Genomic DNA, 20,181 nt, shown 5'->3' with positions numbered 1-20,181 from the left:
TGCAAATGCAAAAATACTGTTGAGTCTTGACACCGTATGCTTCTCTCCTTAATTAGTTAATTACTAGTAACTCCTATACATTATTCTTTATTCATTACTTTTTTAATGTGAAATAATACAATACAGTACTTAATTGATTAAACGAGAAGGTTTATCGTGTTGGAGTACACATTCAATACCTTAAAAGCTTGAAATGAAGCTTTATATTGAAACTGAGCGCTACAGCCAGTTATATTATTCACGTCCATAATTTGTTTGTCATTTAGTTTTATAGTAGTAAGGTCCATGCTTATCCGCGAGCTGGCAATCAAAAAATTGGCGTCAGCACTAAAACAAAACCGCGGACAATATACCACTAATATTCATGGAAAATGAAAAACCAGAAAGAAAGCTTTATTGAAAAACAATTATTTTTATAATAAACAGAAAGACCCTGGTATAGAGTAGTGTAGGTATCTCCAAGAAACACGCCGAGAAATACCAGAGTAGCAAAACTGCCCGTTTTGTTGGAAACAACTGCGCTCTGCTCTTGGCGCTGTTTTTCTTTCTTTCTCTCTCTAAATTCTTTACCACTTTTGCACATCACCTGGCCCCGCTCTATAAAAGCCCCTTCATACAATGCACTCGAAAATATATCGTACCAACACCGCTTTAAATTCACTACTATATACTAAATTATCGAACACATAAGAGGCAAAATAATCGACCATGAGATTAAGCTGCAACGGTTGCCGAGTGCTGCGAAAGGGATGCAGCGGGGAATGCCCGATCAGGCCATGCCTTCAGTGGATAAAGTCGCCGCAGTCGCAGGCCAACGCCACCCTCTTCCTGGCCAAATTCTACGGCCGCGCCGGCCTCATCAACCTCATCCATGCGGCAGCACCGCATCTACGACCAGCGGCGTTTAAGTCGCTGCTCCACGAAGCGTGCGGGAGGATCGTGGAGCCCATTCTTGGGTGCACGGGGTTGCTGTCGTCGGGGCGGTGGGACCTTTGCGAGGCGGCCATGGAGGCCGTTTTGAGTGGGGCCCCAATCGGGAAGGTGTCGTTGTGGTGTGAGTCTGCGGGTTCTTCGATGCTGAAGGCGTGCGATATAAGACACGTGGCGAATAAGGGAATGAAGAGTGGGTTGCACAAGGTGAAGGAGAGCAGTAAGGGTTTCAAACGGAACGGAGGAGGAAAAGGGAAGAGAGGGAAGGAGATTGCTGACGTCAGCGACGACGACTGGGCTTCTGGACTGAGTGACCATAGAAGTTTAGTTAACGGTAACGGTGATAGCTGCTCCGTGGAAACCGAGACGGACACGGTGGAGGCTGCAGAAGCGAGTGACGGAGGCTTGGACCTCAACTTGACTTTGGGGTGTTTCTCGTCTTAATTGACCTAATCCTTACACAATCAGAGAGATAATCATAAAATCGGCTATCCATTTTTCTTCTTTATTAGCTTGTAAATTACTAGATCGTTTTTGTCTCCATATATACTATATCTAAATCATTTTACTTAATCTTAATGATACTGATGACAAATAATATAATATTTCTCTTTACAAATTAAGATGTGTGTTGAGTTAAGTGGACCATCTGTGAAAATAGCTACTATTAATAAATAATAATTGGCTCACGAAGACCCAGCAACTATTCAGAGGCTAAATTCTCTTTTTTTTTTTTTTTTTTTTAACAAAGAACTCTACGCAATAAGATAGAGCAACAAGAGAAAGTAAAATGGTCAAATGCTAGAGAAAATAAAAATGCTAAATTCTCTTAATAATACTACAACAAAAATTAGCATAGCGGATTAGCAGATTGTATATATTATTATTATATTATTTATTATTGTTTTAAAATGACGCTGCAGGCTTAAGACCGCTTCGGCTTAGCTTTGGTGAACTGGTGATTAATTAGTAGTAAGTAAATATAATAATAATTAAAGATCGATAACCTAATTTCGTAATACTACCATAGTAAATGTGATTAGCCAGCCATGCTGCATGTCCTCAACTATACGAAGTTGTTATAAAAGAACTGCTGATTTATCCAGTACCTTCTACCTGTATTATATATAACACATGCAATCCCCTAGTGAAATTTGTAACACCCTACCACACAAATCTTTACGCTTTGAATGCAGAGTAAAAGTGACGAAACGCTACAACCTCTAAAAATAAAAATATATATAATAATAGTTGAAAGAAATTTTATAACGAAGAGCCTTTGAAGGAAAGTCTAAAACAAAAGTCCTAACGCTCATATATACGAAAAACTTGTGTACAAAAAAACATAAAATATACATATGAATAATAAAAAGGGAGTGTCAAAAATACAAATATTCAAACTTCAGGCTCAACCTGCGAAACCAAAGTTGGCCGAAAAATATTTACATAAATATAAATAACCCAAAATATCCCAAAAATAATAAAACAATAACCTGTTTCTCCACATCGACTTCTAAGAGGGACAAAATAAAGTTAAATATACAAAAGAAAATCTAAATACAGAATAATAAACATATAAGCTCAAAATACTGAGTCCCAAGATATAATACTTCGCTTGCAGAATGAACTCCATACGCTTACCAAGGTGTCTCTCGACTTGCATCTGAAAACCACCAAAATATGTATGGGATGAGAACTGTGGGCTCTTGGTATGGTTAAGGTGCCCACATATATAATAAATAAAGTCTCGGAAAAGTCAGAAGCAATCTTAGAACACCAACACTCAAATTATAAAACTTAAAGGAATAAACTAAACCATAAATTTGGTAAAACTCTCTAAAGTATCCAAGACACAATATAATTCTAACTCTGCAGTTTATTTTCTGTCTCATTTAACTCTAACCCTTACCACTGACCTAACCAATCACGACTTATGGCCCAAATCAAACCAGTTCGGCCTCCGGCCTAAATAAACTTAATTGGCCTCCAGCCCATTTCAAAACAAATCATTATTATTGTCAATCCACCACCAAAGTATTCAAACCAGAAAGACAATCACAAACACAAGCAAATACAAGGCAAACATTTTTAAAGAACAGGTACAACAAGTATCACAGTTACCAGTTAAACATAATTTATCAGATAGGCAAACCAAAACAATTATGACCCAAACAAAGCAAACAAATGCAACATGATGTATGCCTGTCCTACTAGCCGTGAGCTCATGTGTCGGTTATATTGCCAGAATCCGACACATCCGGTAGGTAACCGGGACATCTGTCTCTAGGTTGCGCATCTCCAGAAGGATCATAAATGAAGGAGAGTGCCTTTCCACATCGAAGGAGCGTGCCTTTCCACCTTGCAACCAGAGAAGAATGTGGGAGAAACAATACAAAAGAGAGTGCATTTTCACCTTCCCCACATCCCCATCACGACAAGAGAGGGAACTTCCGTCCTTAACTTGCCATCCGAACACATTTTTATGTAAACATGAAAGCAGGTTGGCACCTCAAACCTTGCTATCTCGACCATTCCGGCCATACCCAGTCATTGCCAGTCTCAACATCCACTCCTAAATTCTAATTCAGTCACATATTCGCACTTTTCATTCTTAATTTGTCATTTTCCAAGCTTACTTTACCCCCAAGTTATCATCCCTCCCTAGCTTCACCTTATCACTAGGCATACCACTAAGGTTTAAGGACTAAAGGAGTAAAAATAGAAGTTTAGAGGTTCAAAGTTAAGTTTTAAAACACAAAAATTTATTTGCTGAAAACAGGGTCGTCGCGTACGCAATAACCCCTCAAAAACCACTGCTCGCGTACGCAAGATGCCCAACCCAAATAGGTTGGTCGCGTCGAATGCAGTGGTTGCATACGCAAGTTCTACAGAATGGCAAATGTAACACCCTAATTAGCCTAAGCTTTACCTCGTGCCGTAAAGCAAATGTTAATCAAAGGTTACGACAGTTCTAAGCTTATACATATAATATATAGAAAGAATTAATATAATCTAGAAGGCTGATGAAGGATTTAGCTCAAAACAGGATTTGAAAAGTGCAAAACGTACTAACGAAGCTACTAACTTAAAGAACAAGATATAGATAAGATATAACAGAAGATAATAGTATAATATCATGAGAATCTAGCCACGGCTCGCGGAGTTTAAGCCAGCTAGTTATATACAGACATAACAGAAACCACACAGTTAAAACAGTTTATATAAGTTTTTCTCTCTCAATACAAGCCTCTAGGCAAAAGCAAAATACAAAAGTGAGAGATGTATAAACAAAATAAATAAAAAAGACTCCAAAAAGTATCATGATCCTCAGCTTCTGTTACCATCCAAAGCAACTCACCGAGGTGGGTTGCGACCTGTATCTGAAAAATAACAATAGAATATGGTATGAGAACCGAAGGTTCTCAGTATGGTAATAGTGCCCAGTGATGTAAGATATAAGACCCCAGGACGCCAAAGGCAATCTAGAACTTCATATCCATCACAGATTTATCTTAAAGCGAACTAAAAATAGTAAAGCATAACTTAAACCATAATACAATAAAAAGGTAATCTATCTTAAAGGATTTTCTAGTCTAACTGTTCTCCGCTATCCCACAGCCTTCACTAATCTATCCTCCATGCGATCCCATCGCCACCACCTTCCGAACCTCCTCAATCCCAGTAGAAAGCACAATTAATTACAATGCAAGTAAAACATAGGTAGAAGCATATAAGGCAAGTAAGTCAAGTAAGCAATTAGGCATGTTATACAATTAGGCATACAATTACAAGTCAGCAAAGCATACAAACAAGTAGAAGATGCACATGATGAATGCCTATCCTATTAGCTGTGATATCACATTGTCGGTTCAACTACCAACCCGACACACCTCTATGGAGATGTCACCCATCGGAATCATCATTGGGAACTCCCGAGATATGGTGCTCTGATCACCATCCAGGATTTTGTGCCTGCACACTCTATTGATCCGAAAGGATGCGAGCGGGATACTCTTGCCACAGACCTAACATCTCAACGTAAGCAGAATTAACCACCGTCCGTACGCCGCCGCCGCTACCTCGACAGGCGAGATTAACTACCGTCCCTGCCGGGCGCATAGTGTCTCATAATCATTAGTATAAAACATTAGTTCAGTGGTTTTTCAGAAAACATTTTCAATACATCAATGATTTATCATTGCACATTCGAGTCCTCGACTCATCTCAACCACTGTCAAGCAACATTTCCATTCCGAGTCCTCAACTCATCTCAACTACTGTCAATTCACATTTCTATTCCGAAATTCAGCAGTTCATAATTCTCATTTCATATTCCAATCTACCTTCACATGCCAACAAACCCATCTTCAGTACACCAGAAACCTAAGCATCCATTTTCTAATTTTTCATAACAATATTAACTAAATCTCTTAGGTTCTTTTCCATGTTTTAATACCCAAAATTAAGCCCAAGAGTATTAAAATAGTGTCACAGGAGTTTACAATCTTGTTGGGAAGGTGAAATAGTTGAAAACAAAGTTTAAGTTTGAGAAACAGGGCGTGTGCGTACGCACAGGGGTGTGCGTGCGCACGCCCAAAGAGATTTTTAAAACGTGTGCGTATGCATAGAGGTGTGCATACGTACATGTACCAAAATTTGCAATACAGTTTTCTCGCACAAAGCGTGCTAGCACCCTCAACGGATTGCCTTTCCTAACGTGTGCATGCGCACAGGTTGTAAAACTCCATTGGTCATTTACGTGCACAGGCTGTGCTAGCGCTCAAAACAGAAGCCATTCCCCTGTGTGTGCGTACGTACAAGGCTGTGCGTGCGCACATGTTTAAAATTTTACAGGGGTGTGCGTGCGCACAAGGCTGTGCGTGCGCACATACCAGAAATCACAAAATTCTGCAACTCTATAGAATTTTAGATTTTGACACCAAACTTTGAATGATCATAACTCCCTCTACAAAAATCCAAATTTTACAAACTTTATATCAATTTGAAGAGTTTTCAATGAATTTTAATTCTAAATAAATTTCAACAAATTTTGAAAATTGAGGCATAAGTTATGATAAGGCAAAGTTCACCAAAATTCCCTTTTTACCACATTCCACAAGTACTCAATTTTCCAAATTCTCAAGCTACATCCAACTAAATCAATACCAAACTTCCAATTTCAGCACAATCTACTCTCATGGGTCACAATTCACAATTCATACCAATTTTCCATCACATTTCACTATTCTCAACCATCAACATCAATATATAACACTATAATTAATTCTCCACCATCACATTCACCAATCATCATTTCATCACTATCAATTTTCATCATCAACCTCATTCATACTTTATATCAATATTCAACAATACACATTCACTCAAAGTCATCAAACATCATACCTCAACATCATGGTTTATCAACATTAACAATATCAATTCATCATACATCATCAACCAACCATCATCAACAATCACATCAATCCAAATTAAACTTATCCTATGGGTCACTAGCCTAAGTGTCCATGAATATTATATACTACATAGACGAAACCAAAACTATACCTTGACCGATTCTCAATATGCCAAAAACCCAAAATTGAGCTCAACTCAATTTTTTCTCCATAAGCAAGCCACCAATATAATTCTAACAAGCACCAACAAGCTCCAATATAATTTCCAATAACCACAACCTCAAGATATAATACACATAAATCATGACTAATCAACCTAGGGTTTAACTTAATCACAATTTCACAAGGGTTCAAGAATAACTTACCTTACCCAACAGTTTTGGAAGCCAAAACCACAAGCAATCAAGTACTAGAGTGTACCTAAACACCCAAAACACAAGATTTCACTCAAAACCAAACCCCAAAATTTGAATTTTACAAGGGCACGAAAACTGGGCAGAAAAATTCGAAAAGCTTACCACAAAGCTTGGATAGAAGTGACGGGCTCAGCAAGAGCTTCACGTAGCCGTTGACGGCATGCGAATTGAAGCACCGTAGCTCGAGATATCGCGGATTAAAGTGAGAATGGAATAATGCTTCTTCTTCTCCCTTCTCCCTCTTTGCTTTTAGCTGTGTATGTTGTGTTTAAGTGAGTGTGGTGCCGAATGGGTTCACTTAAAAGACCTATTTATATGTTGGGCTTGGGCTCAACTTGGGTCTGGTCCAACCCATTAGCGTTTTTAGCCCGTTGGCCCAACTTCAGGCCAAACCTTTAATATTAATGCCCGATTTTCAACTTCTAATATTTTTCTAAAGTTTTTGACTGTTTTCACTTTTTCTCACACAGTACCAGACAGACTTGAACCGGTTCGACCTGTTCAACTACCGGTACACAATTTTTCATGGTTTTTCGCAGAAAATATATTTTCTGACTCAGAAAAACCTATTGAGTCCAAAAATCATATTTAAATCCTCAAATTCTCACTCTAATATTTTGGAACGTAATTTGGGAAATATTAATTAACTAATTAGGCAGTTAATTAATTGCGGTTCTTACAGCGAAAATACTGAATGCTGCAAAATTTTCAGTTTTGCACTCCAAACTTCTGATGGCCATAACTTTTTCAATTTATAACATTTTTCATCGTTCTTCGAACGGCGTGAACTTCACAGACCCAATTTTCATATGAAATAAGTTTGAAATAATTTGGGGGCCCGGAAGCCAAGTTATAGCTCGCCGAGATTCGGCCAAAAATCAATTTTTACAAAAATCTTCAAACCTCAATTTTCACTAAAACCAAACTCAACTCCTACTTCTTTTACACATATCCAACACAGCAATATACCATTTAAGATGCCAAAACCTCCACGTCTCACCTCAATCAATTAAACCTCAACATATACATAATCTCATACCAAACATTTATTACTTAAACAACAAGATTCATCAACAAACCACCACAAACACATATACATCATTCTACCTTATCAAGCATCATCAATTTACCATTTAGAATTCCAACACCAATGTTAACAATAGATCAAAACTTACCCTTGTTCAAGATATATCATTTAAAGTACTAAACAATTTACATACTCAAGCATTCATTCCTATCCTAAGGTCGTCTAGCCTAAGTTTTCATAGAACATTATATATTAAATATGAGAAACCAAAACCATACCTTGGTCAATTTTCTATTAAAACCGGAACACCTCAAACGTTCCCGTACCACAAGTTTCCAAGATTTCAAAACTCATCAACGAAACCCGGCCTCCGAAACTTGACCTCAAGCTTTTAACACCGCCAATTGACCACTAATTCCATCAATTTGCCTCCATATAGTTTAATCTAGTATCACATATACATCACTAAATCAAAACCTATTTTCTATATGAATAATTTCACAAGGGTTAGAGGTTTCTCACCTTATGATGAGCGGATAATTTATACGCTTTTTGGCATTGTTTTTAGGTAGTTTTTAGTAAGTTCAAGCTACTTTTAGGGATGTTTTCATTAGTTTTTATGTTAAATTCACATTTCTGGACTTTACTATGAGTTTGTGTGTTTTTCTATAATTTCAGGTAATTTCTGGCTGAAATTGAGGGACTTGAGCAAAACTCTGAAAAAGGCTGACAAAAGGACTGCTGATGCTGTTGGAATCTGACCTCCCTGCACTCAAAATGGATTTTCTGGAGCTACAGAACTCCAAATGGCGCGCTCTCAACGGCGTTGGAAAGTAGACATCCAGAGCTTTCCAGCAATATATAATAGTTTATACTTTATTCGGAAATTTACGACGTAACTTGGCGTTGAACGCCAAGTACATGCTGCTGTCTGGAGTTAAACGCCAGAAACACGTCATGATCCGGAGTTGAACGCCCAAAACACGTTATAACTTGGAGTTCAACTCCAAGAAAAGCCTCAGCTCGTGGATAGATCAAGCTCAGCCAAAGCATACACCAAGTGGGACCCGGAAGTGGATTTATGCATCAATTACTTACTCATGTAAACCCTAGTAGCTAGTCTAGTATAAATAGGATAAGTTACTATTGTATTAGACGTCTCATCTTTTGACAGTTTAATCTTTTGACTGTTTAGTCTTTGATCATTCGGTCTTTTGATCATTTAGGGGGCTGGCCATTCGGCCATGCCTGAACCTTTCACTTATGTATTTTCAACGGTGGAGTTTCTGCACACCATAGATTAAGGGTGTGGAGCTCTGCTGTACCTCAAGTTTCAATATAATCACTGTTACTTTCTATTCAATTCTCTTTTATTTTTATTCCAAGATATACGTTGCACAACACTTTGATGAATGTGATGATACGTGACACTCATCATCATTCTCACCTATGAACGCGCGTGACTGACAACCACTTCCGTTCTACCTTAGGCCGGGCGCATATCTCTTAGATTTCCCAACAGAATCTTCGTGGTATAAGCTAGATAGATGGCGGCATTCATGGGAATCCGGAAAGTCTAACCTTGTCTGTGGTATTCCGAGTAGGATCCCGGGAATCCGGAAAGTCTAACCTTGTTTGTGGTATTCCGAGTAGGATTCCAGTATTGAATGACTGTGACGAGCTTCAAACTCGCGATTGCTGGGCGTGATGACAAATGCAAAAGGATCAATGGATCCTATTCCAATATGATCGAGAACCAACAGCTGATTAGCCGTGCTGTGACAGAGCATTTGGACCATTTTCACTGAGAGGATGGGATGTAGCTATCAACAAGGGTGATGCCTCCAGACGATTAGCCGTGCAGTGACAGCGCATAGGACCATTTTCCCGAGAGGATTAAAAGTAGCCATTGATGATGGTGATGCCCTATATACAGCTTGCCATGGAAAGGAGTAAGAAGGATTGGATGAATGAAATAAAAAAGTAGAGATACGAGAGGAGCACAGCGTCTCCATACACCTATCTGAAATTTCCACCATGGAATTATATGAGTAACTATTTACTATCTTATTTTCCATTTATTATTTAATTTTCGAAATCTATAACCATTTAATCTGCCTAACTGAGATTTACAAGGTGGCCATAGCTTGCTTCATACCAACAATCTCTGTGGGATCGACCCTTACTCACGTAAGGTATTACTTGGATGACCTAGTATACTTGCTGGTTAAGTTGAATGGAGTTGTGTCCACACATAGCCAATAGCCATTAAATAAATCTCATGCAAATACAAAGAGGATCACAATTTCGTCCACCAAGTTTTTGGCGCCGTTGCTGGGGATTGTTGAGTTTGGACAACTGAAGGTTCATCTTGTTGCTCAGATTAGGTAATTTTCTTTTCAAAAATTTTTCAAAAATCTTTTTCAAATTTTTTCTTTTCTTTTTCGTTTTTCTAATAATGTTTTTCGAAAAAATTAAAGAAAATCCAAAAAAATTAATAAAACCATAAAAATAAAAAATATTTTGTGTTTCTTGTTTGAGTCTTGAGTCAATTTTTAAGTTTGGTGTCAATTGCATGCTTTAAAAATTTTTCTTGCATTTTTCAAAAATTCATGCATTCATAGTGTTCTTCATGATCTTCAAGTTGTTCTTGGTAAGTCTTCTTGTTTGATCTTGATGTTTTCTTGTTTTTTGTTGTTTGTTGTTTTTCATATGCATTTTTTGTTTGTTAGAGTCCATGCATTAAAGATTTCTAAGTTTGGTGTCTTGCATGTTTTCTTTGCATCAAAATTTTTCAAAATTATGTTCTTGATGTTCATTATGATCTTCAAAGTGTTCTTGGTGTTCATCTTGACATTCATAATGTTCTTGCATGCATTAAGTGTTTTGATCCAAAATTTTTATGTTTTGGGTCATAATTGTGTTTTTCTCTCTCATAATTAAGATATTCAAAAATAAAAAATATCTTTTCCTTATTTTTCTCATAATTTTCAAAAATTTGAGTTGACTTAGTCAAAAATTTTCAAAATTAGTTGTTTCTTACAAGTCAAGTCAAATTTTCGAAATTTAAAAATCTTATCTTTTCAAAAATCTTTTTCAAAAATCATATCTTTTCCAATTTTTCCTATTTCTCGAAAAATTCAAAATTCTTTTTCAAAATATTTTCAAAATCTTTTTCTTACCTTTATATCTAATTTTCGAAAATTAGCTAACAATTAATATGATTGATTCAAAAATTTGAAGTTTGTTACTTGCTTGTTAAGAAATGTTCAATCTTTAAAATCTAGAATCCTATCTTTTAGTTTCTTGTTAGTTAAGTAATTAATTTTAATTTCAAAAATTAAATCTTTTTCAAAATATCTTTTTCTTAAAAATCTTATCTTTTTATCTTATCTTTTTCAAAATTTGATTTCAAAAAAATATCTTATCTTATCTTATCTTCTTATCTTTTCAAATTTGATTTTAAAATCTTTTTCAACTAACTATTTGACTTTTTGTTTGTTTCTTATCTTTTTCAAAACCACCTAACTACTTTTCCCTCTCTAATTTCGAAAATATCTCACCCTTTTTCAAAATTCTTTTTAATTAATTAATTAGTTTTAATTTAAATTTAATCTTATTTCTTATCTCTAATTTTCGAAAATTTCTAACCCTTTTTAAAAATCATTTTCGAAATTTTCCCTCTCTCTTCTTATTCTTATTTAATTATTTAATTACTAATACTTCTCTTCACCTCTCTTCACCTAAATATCCAAACCCACTCTTCTTCATTCTTTTCCCCTTTTCTTTCTCTACTAACATAAAGGAATCTCTATACTGTGACATAGAGGATTCCTCTTCTTTTCTTGTTTTCTTCTCTTTCATATGAGCAGGAACAGGGAAAAAGGCACTCTTGTTGAAATTGATCCTGAACCTGAAAGGACTCTGAAAAGGAAACTAAGAGAAACTAAATTACAACAATCCAGAAACAACCTTTCAGAAATTTTCGAACAAGAGAAGGAGATGGCAGCCGAAAATAATAATAATGCAAGGAGAATGCTTGGTGACTTCACAAAGCCAATGTCCAAATTTGATGGAAGAAGCATCTCCATTCCTGCCATTGGAGCCAATAACTTTGAGCTGAAACCTCAGCTAGTTGCTTTAATGCAACAAAACTGCAAATTTTATGGACTTCCATCTGGAGATCCTTATCAGTTTTTAACTGAGTTCTTGTAGATCTGTGAGACTGTAAAGACGAATGGAGTTGATCCTGAAGTCTACAGACTCATGCTTTTTCCTTTTGCTGTAAGAGACAGAGCTAGAATATGGTTGGATTCACAACCCAAGGATAGCCTGGACTCCTGGGATAAGCTGGTCACTGCCTTCTTGGATAAATTATTTCCTCCTCAAAAGCTGAGCAAGCTGAGAGTGGATGTTCAAACCTTCAAACAAAAAGATGGTGAATCCCTCTATGAAGCTTGGGAAAGATACAAGCAGTTGACCAAAAGATGTCCATCTGACATGTTTTCAGAATGGACCATATTAGATATATTCTATTATGGTCTATCTGAATTTTCGAAAATGTCATTGGACCATTCTGCAGGTGGATCTATTCACCTAAAGAAAACGCCTGAAGAGGCTCAAGAACTCATTGATATGGTTGCAAACAACCAATTCATGTACACTTCTGAGAGGAATTCCGTGAATAATGGGATACCTCAGAAGAAAGGAGTTCTTGAAATTGATGCTCTGAATGCCATATTGGCTCAGAACAAAGTGTTGACTCAACAAGTCAACATGATCTCTCAAAATCTAAATGGATGGCAACATGCATCCAACAGTACTAAAGAGGCAGCTTCTGAAGAAGCTTATGATCCGGAAAACCCTGCCACATGGCAGAGGTTAATTACATGGGTGAACCTTATGGGAACACCTATAACTCATCATGGAGAAATCATCCAAATTTCTCATGGAAGGATCAACAAAAGCCTCAACAAGGCTTTAACAATGGTGGACGCAACAGGCTGAGCAATAGCAAGCCTTTTCCATCATCTTCTCAGCAACAGACAGAGAATTCTGAACAAAACACTTCTAATTGAGCCAATCTAGTCTCTGATCTGTCAAAGGCCACTTTCATTTTTATGAGTGAAACAAGATCCTCCATTAGAAATCTGGAGGCACAAGTGGGCCAGCTGAGTAAGAAAGTCATTGAAACTCCTCCCAGTATTCTCCCAAGCAATACAGAAGAGAATCCAGAAGGAGAGTGCAAGGCCATTGATATAATCAATATGGCCGAATGCACAAGGGGGGAGGAGGACGAAAATCCTAGTGAGGAAGACCTCCTGGGACGTCCCTCAAGCAAGAAGGAGTTTCCTATTAAGGATCCAAAGGAATCTGAGGCTCATATAGAGACCATAGAGATTCCATTAAATCTCCTTCTGCCATTCATGAGCTCTGAAGACTATTCTTCCTCTGAAGAGGATGAAGATGTGACTGGAGAGCAAGTTGCTCAATATTTAGGAGCTATCATGAAGCTGAATGCCAAGTTGTTTGGTAATGAGACTTGGGAAAGTGAACCTCCTTTGCTCATTAGTGAACTGGATACCTGGATTCAGCAAATTTTACCTCAAAAGAAACAAGATCCTAGCAAGTTTTTGATACCTTGTACCATAGGCACCATGACCTTTGCAAAAGCTCTGTGTGATCTGGGGTCAGGGATAAATCTTATGCCACTCTCTGTAATGGAGAAGCTGGGGATCATTGAGGTACAACCTGCCTTGTTCTCATTACAACTGGCAGACAAATTATTGAGACAAGCTTATGGATTAGTAGAGGACGTGCTAGTAAAGGTTGAAGGCCTTTACATCCCTGCTGATTTCATAATCTTAGATACTAGGAAGGAAGAGGATGATTGCATCATCCTTGGAAGACCTTTCCTAGCCACAGCAGGAGCTGTGATAGATGTCAACAGAGGTGAATTAGTCCTTCAATTGAATGGGGACTACCTTGTGTTTAAGGTACATGGCCATCCCTCTGTGACAAAAGAGAGTAAGCATGAAGAGCTTCTCTCAGTTTAGAGTCAAGAAGAGCCCCCACAGTCAAACTCTAAGTTTGGTGTTGGGAGGCCACAACCAAACTCTAAGTTTGGTGTTAGGACTATACAACATTGACCTGATCACCTTTGTGGCTCCATGAGAGCCACTGTTAAGCTATTGACATTAAAGAAGCGCTTGTTGGGAGGCAACCCAATTTTATTTATCTAATTTTTATTTTATTTTATTCTATTGTTATTTTGTGTTTTATTAGGTACATGATCATGTGGAGTCACGAAAAAAATATAAAAATTAAAAACAGAATCAAAAACAGCAGAAGAAAAATCACACCTTGGAGGAAGCACAGGCTGGCGTTCAACGCCAGTAAGGAGCATCTGGCTGGCGTTCAACGCCAGAACAGAGCATGAAACTGGTGCTGAACACCAGAAACAAGCAACATTCTGGCGCTGAATGCCAGGAATGTGCCTAGAAGAAAAGCTGGCGCTGAACGCCAGTAACAAGCATGAAACTGGCGTTCAACACCAGAAACATGCTTTACATGGGCGTTGAACGCCCAGAACGTGCACCACTCGGCGTTTAAACGCCAGAATGGTGTGCAAAGGCATTTTACATGCCTATTTGGTGCAGGGATGGAATTCCTTGACACCTCAGGATCTGTGGACCCCACAGGATCACCTCAGGATCTGTGGACCCCACAGGATCCCCACCTAACATATTCCCACCTTACTTGCTAATCCTAGTTTTACTCTTCCCCATATCACACTTCCCAAAAACCCTTCACCAATCACCTCAATCTCTCTTCCCAATCACCTATTCACCACTCACATCCATCCACTCTTCCCCATAAACCCCACCTACCTTCAAAATTCAAAAAAATTTTCCCATCCAATCCCACCCTATATGGCCGAACCTACCCTCTCCCCTCTCCCTATATATACCCTTCCATTCTACTTCATTTTCACACAACACTACCCTCTCTACTATACCTTGACCGAATCTATCTCCCCTCACTCTCCTCCATCTTCTTCTTCTTCTTCTTCTTCTCTTCTTTCTTCTCTTGCTCGAAGGCGAGCAATATTTTAAGTTTGGTGTGGTAAAAGCATAATCTTTTTGTTTTCCATTACCATCAATGGCACCTAAGGCTGGAGAATCCTCTAGAAAAGGAAAAGGGAAGACAAAAGCTTCCACCTCCGAGTCATGGGAGATGGAAAGATTCATCTCCAAGAGCCATCAAGACCACTTCTATGATGTTGTGGCAAAGAAGAAGGTGATCCCTGAGGTCCCTTTCAAGCTCAAGAAAAATGAGTATCCGGAGATCTGACATGAAATCCGAAGAAGAGGTTGGGAAGTCCTAACCAACCCCATGCAACAAGTCGGAATCTTAATGGTTCAAGAGTTCTATGCCAATGCATGGATCACTAGGAACCATGATCAAAGTATGAACCCGAATCCAAAGAATTATCTCACAATGGTTCGGGGGAAATACTTAGATTTTAGTCCGGAGAATGTGAGATTGGCGTTCCACTTGCCCATGATGCAAGAAGATGTACGCCCTTACACTAGAAGGGTCAACTTTAATCAAAGGTTGGACCAAGTCCTTACGGACATATGTGTGGAGGGAGCTCAATGGAAGAGAGACTCCAAAGGCAAGTCAGTTCAACTAAGAAGACTGGACCTCAAGCCTGTAGCTAGAGGATGGTTGGAGTTCATTCAACGCTCCATCATTCTCACTAGCAACCGATCCGAAGTTACTGTGGATCAGGCCATCATGATTCATAGCATCATGATTGGGGAGGAAGTATAAATTCATGAAGTCATCTCCAATGAATTCTACAAAATAGCCGACAAGCCCTCCACCATGGCACGGCTAGCTTTTCCTCACCTTATTTGCCATCTATGTTACTCAGCTGGAGTTATCATAGAAGGAGACATCTCCATTGAAGAGGATAAGCCTATCACCAAGAAGAGGATGGAGCAAGCCATAGAGACCCTTCACGGTTCTCAAGAGATGCATGAGGAAGCTCATCATCAAGAAATCCCTGAGATGCCTCAAGGGATGCACTTTCCTCCCAACAACTATTGGGAACAACTCAACACTTCCTTAGAAGATTTGAGCCACAATGTGGAACAATTAAGGGTGGAACATCATGAGCACTCCATCATTCTCCATGAAATAAGAGAAGATCAAAGAGCAATGAGGGAGGAGCAACAAAGGCAAGGAAGGGACATAGAAGAGCTTAAGAACATTGTTGGTCCTTCAAGAAGAAGACGCCACTAAAGGTGGATTCATTCCTTGTTCTCATTTCTTTCTGTTTTTTGGTTTCTATGTTATGTTTATCTATGTTTTGTGTCTCTACTTCATGATCATTAGTGTGTAGTAACCATGTCTTAAAGCTATGAATAAAATCCATTAATCCTTCACCTCTCTTAAATGAAAAATGTTTTAATTCAAAAGAACAAGAAGTACATGAATTTCGAATTTATCCTTGAATTTAATTTAATTATATTGATGTGGTGACAATACTTTTTGTTTTTTGAATGAATGATTGAACAGTGCATATTTTTGATCTTGTTGTTTATGAATGTTAAAATTGTTGGCTCTTGAAAGAATGATGAACAAAGAGAAATGTTATTGACAATCTGAAAAATCATGAAATTGATTCTTGAAGCAAGAAAAAGCAGTGAAAAACAAAAGCTTGCGAAAAAAATAAAAAAAAATTGGCAAAAAAAATAGCAAAGAAAAAGAAAAAGTAAGCAGAAAAAGCCAATAGCCCTTAAAACCAAAAGGCAAGGGTAAAAAGGATCCAAGGCTTTGAGCATCAATGGACAGGAGGGCCCAAGGAAATAAAATCCAGGCCTAAGTGGCTAAACCAAGCTGTCCCTAACCATGTGCTTGTGTCATGCAGGTCCAAGTGAAAAGCTTGAGACTGAGTGGTTAAAGTCGTGATCCAAAGAAAAGAGTGTGCTTAAGAGCTCTGGACACCACTAACTGGGGACTCTAGCAAAGCTAAGTCACAATCTGAAAAGGTTCACCCAGTCATGTGTCTGTGGCATTTATGTATCCGGTGGTAATACTGGAAAACAAAGTGCTTAGGGCCACGGCCAAGACTCATAAGTAGCTGTATTCAAGAATCAACATACATAACTAGGAGAATCAATAACACTATCCGAAATTCTAAGTTCCTAGAGAAGCCAATCATTCTAAACTTCAAAGGAAAAAGTGAGATGCCAAAACTGTTCAGAAGCAAAAAGCTACAAGTCCCGCTCATCTAATTATAATTAATATTCATTGATATTCTGGAATTTATAGTATATTCTCTTCTTTTTATCCTATTTGATTTTCAGTTGCTTGGGGACAAGCAACAATTTAAGTTTGGTGTTGTGATGAGCGGATAATTTATACGCTTTTTGGCATTGTTTTTAGGTAGTTTTTAGTAAGTTCAAGCTACTTTTAGGGATATTTTTATTAGTTTTTATGTTAAATTCACATTTCTGGACTTTACTATGAGTTTGTGTGTTTTTCTGTAATTTCAGGTAATTTCTGGCTGAAATTGAGGGACTTGAGCAAAACTCTGAAAAAGGCTGACAAAAGGACTGCTGATGCTGTTGGAATCTGACCTCCCTGCACTCAAAATGGATTTTCTGGAGCTACAAAACTCCAAATGGCGCGCTCTCAACGGCGTTGGAAAGTAGACATCCAAAGCTTTCCAGCAATATATAATAGTCCATACTTTATTCGAAAATTTATGACGTAACTTGGCGTTGAACGCCAAGTACATGCTGCTGTCTGGAGTTAAACGCCAGAAACACGTCATGATCCGGAGTTGAACGCCCAAAACACGTTATAACTTGGAGTTCAACTCCAAGAAAAGCCTCAGCTCGTGGATAGATCAAGATCAGCCCAAGCATATACCAAGTGGGCACCGGAAGTGGATTTATGCATCAATTACTTACTCATGTAAACCTTAGTAGCTAGTCTAGTATAAATAGGATAAGTTACTATTGTATTAGACGTCTCATCTTTTGACAGTTTAATCTTTTGACTGTTTAGTCTTTGATCATTCGGTCTTTTGATCATTTAGGGGGCTGGCCATTCGGCCATGCCTGAACCTTTCACTTATGTATTTTCAACGGTGGAGTTTCTGCACACCATAGATTAAGGGTGTGGAGCTCTGCTGTACCTCAAGTTTCAATATAATCACTGTTACTTTCTATTCAATTCTCTTTTATTTTTATTCTAAGATATACGTTGCACAACACTTTGATGAATGTGATGATCTGTGACACTCATCATCATTCTCACCTATGAACGCGCGTGACTAACAACCACTTCCGTTCTACCTTAGGCCGGGCGCATATCTCTTAGATTCCCCAACAGAATCATCGTGGTATAAGCTAGATAGATGGCGGAATTCATGGGAATCCGGAAAGTCTAACCTTGTCTGTGGTATTCCGAGTAGGATCCCGGGAATCCGGAAAGTCTAACCTTGTCTATGGTATTCCGAGTAGGATTCCGGTATTGAATGACTGTGACGAGCTTCAAACTCGCGATTGCTGGGCGTGATGACAAATGCAAAAGGATCAATGGATCCTATTCCAACATGATCGAGAACCAACAGCTGATTAGCCGTGCTGTGACAGAGCATTTGGACCATTTTCACTGAGAGGATGAGATGTAGCTATCAACAAGGGTGATGCCTCCAGACGATTAGCCGTGCAGTGACAGCGCATAGGACCATTTTCCCGAGAGGATTAAAAGTAGCCATTGATGATGGTGATGCCCTACATACAGCTTGCCATGGATAGGAGTAAGAAGGATTGGATGAATGAAATAAAAAAGTAGAGATACGAGAGGAGCACAGCGTCTCCATACACCTATCTGAAATTCCCACCATGGAATTATATGAGTAACTATTTACTATCTTATTTTCCATTTATTATTTAATTTTCGAAATCTATAACCATTTAATCTGCCTAACTGAGATTTACAAGGTGACCATAGCTTGCTTCATACCAACAATCTCTGTGGGATCGACCCTTACTCACGTAAGGTATTACTTGGATGACCCAGTACACTTGCTGGTTAAGTTGAACGGAGTTGTGTCCACACATAGCCAATAGCCATTAAATAAATCTCATGCAAATACAAAGAGGATCACAATTTCGTCCACCACCTTACCAACAAAAGCTAGGGATAAAACCCAGCAAATCCATAAAGCTAATTTGCTCCTATACACCAAAATTCAACAAATTCTTAACACCTAATCTCAAAAAATTTCGAAAATGAGATGAGGGAGATTTAGGTTAGAAAAGTCAATTTTCTTACCAAATAGTTGAGTGGATTTTGTAGAGGATTCCGAGACGAACGTGTGGCCACTAACGGCTCGTCAATCGCAGCTCTGGATCAAAAGTTATATGAGGTTGAAATCTAGCCAAGGGTTTTGCATGTCCTTTGCTCCCCTTCATCCATTTCCCAGCGTGTTTCATTATGAAACAAGGAAGAAGAGCTGAAGCTTTTATTAATTGTGCGCTTGGGTTTGGCCCGTTCGACTCAATTTTGGGTCAAATTCTTTAAAATTAATGTCTAAATTCATATTTTAATTAACTCTACTACATTAAATTATAAAATTCTATTCTCTAATTTTTTAGATTAATAATTAATTTATTGGCTAATCATTTACTAATTTATCGGATTTTACAGAATTTGTTAGAGAATAAATTAGAATCAATATTAGATCAATTAGTATTTATTTATATTTATATAGCATATTTGTATATTAATTATAGGATTGTATACTTTTATTACTCTGATTCTTCTAGCACCTATATATACTCCTTGTACATTGTACTTTTTACACAACTCTGAATAATACACAATCTTTTTTTCCAATTTAGTCTCTTGTTTCTAACATGATATCAAGAGCATAGTTTTTTTTAGAAATTCGTCCATAGCCCTTTTGTTTTCTCTCCCGGCAGTATTCTTTGTACTTAATTTTTGTTTTTTTCTAACGCTTTTTTTCATCACCACCTATACCACCGTCTTCATCTCGTCGTCGCGAGTTCAACGAGTCCTAAAACGTCTCCAGAAGCCCCCTCACGCGCCGCTGGAAGTCCTTGCGGTCACCAGCTTCTTATCCTTTCCAGATTCATTCCACACCGTCGGATTGGGCACTTGATCAACGGCCCAGACACTCCCATGTGTCGCGCGTCCGCTTGTCCACACACGACCGCATCTGCTCTGACCCACCAGACCCGCACCTGGATCGACTCAATCCGTTGGTTGATCTGTCCGTTTTGTTAGGGCTGACGTGGTTCCTTCCTCCATTTAGGTGTCGCCATGTGGCACCCATCTGCTAACA

General features: G+C 38.2%; 1 protein-coding gene and 1 non-coding gene across 2 annotated transcripts; one reads left to right on the top strand and one right to left on the bottom strand.

Moving 5' to 3' along the window:
• The first annotated feature begins 650 nt into the window (after positions 1–650).
• LOC130970593 (LOB domain-containing protein 40-like) lies at positions 651–1,516 on the top strand. The gene has a single exon (XM_057896721.1). It carries the CDS (start codon positions 709–711, stop codon positions 1,372–1,374), a length of 666 nt encoding a protein of 221 aa, XP_057752704.1. The 5' UTR covers positions 651–708; the 3' UTR covers positions 1,375–1,516.
• Positions 1,517–12,188: 10,672 nt separating this feature from the next.
• On the bottom strand, positions 12,189–12,292 carry LOC130971365 (small nucleolar RNA R71). The gene has a single exon (XR_009082588.1). It is a non-coding gene; the product is annotated as a small nucleolar RNA R71 (small nucleolar RNA).
• Between the last annotated feature and the right edge of the window lie 7,889 nt (positions 12,293–20,181).

This window comes from Arachis stenosperma, chromosome 3, assembly GCF_014773155.1.
Source record: "Arachis stenosperma cultivar V10309 chromosome 3, arast.V10309.gnm1.PFL2, whole genome shotgun sequence".
Taxonomy (NCBI): Eukaryota; Viridiplantae; Streptophyta; class Magnoliopsida; order Fabales; family Fabaceae; genus Arachis; species Arachis stenosperma.
The sequence above is the reverse complement of the archived record's forward strand: the minus strand, read 5'-3'. Positions and strand labels throughout refer to the sequence as shown.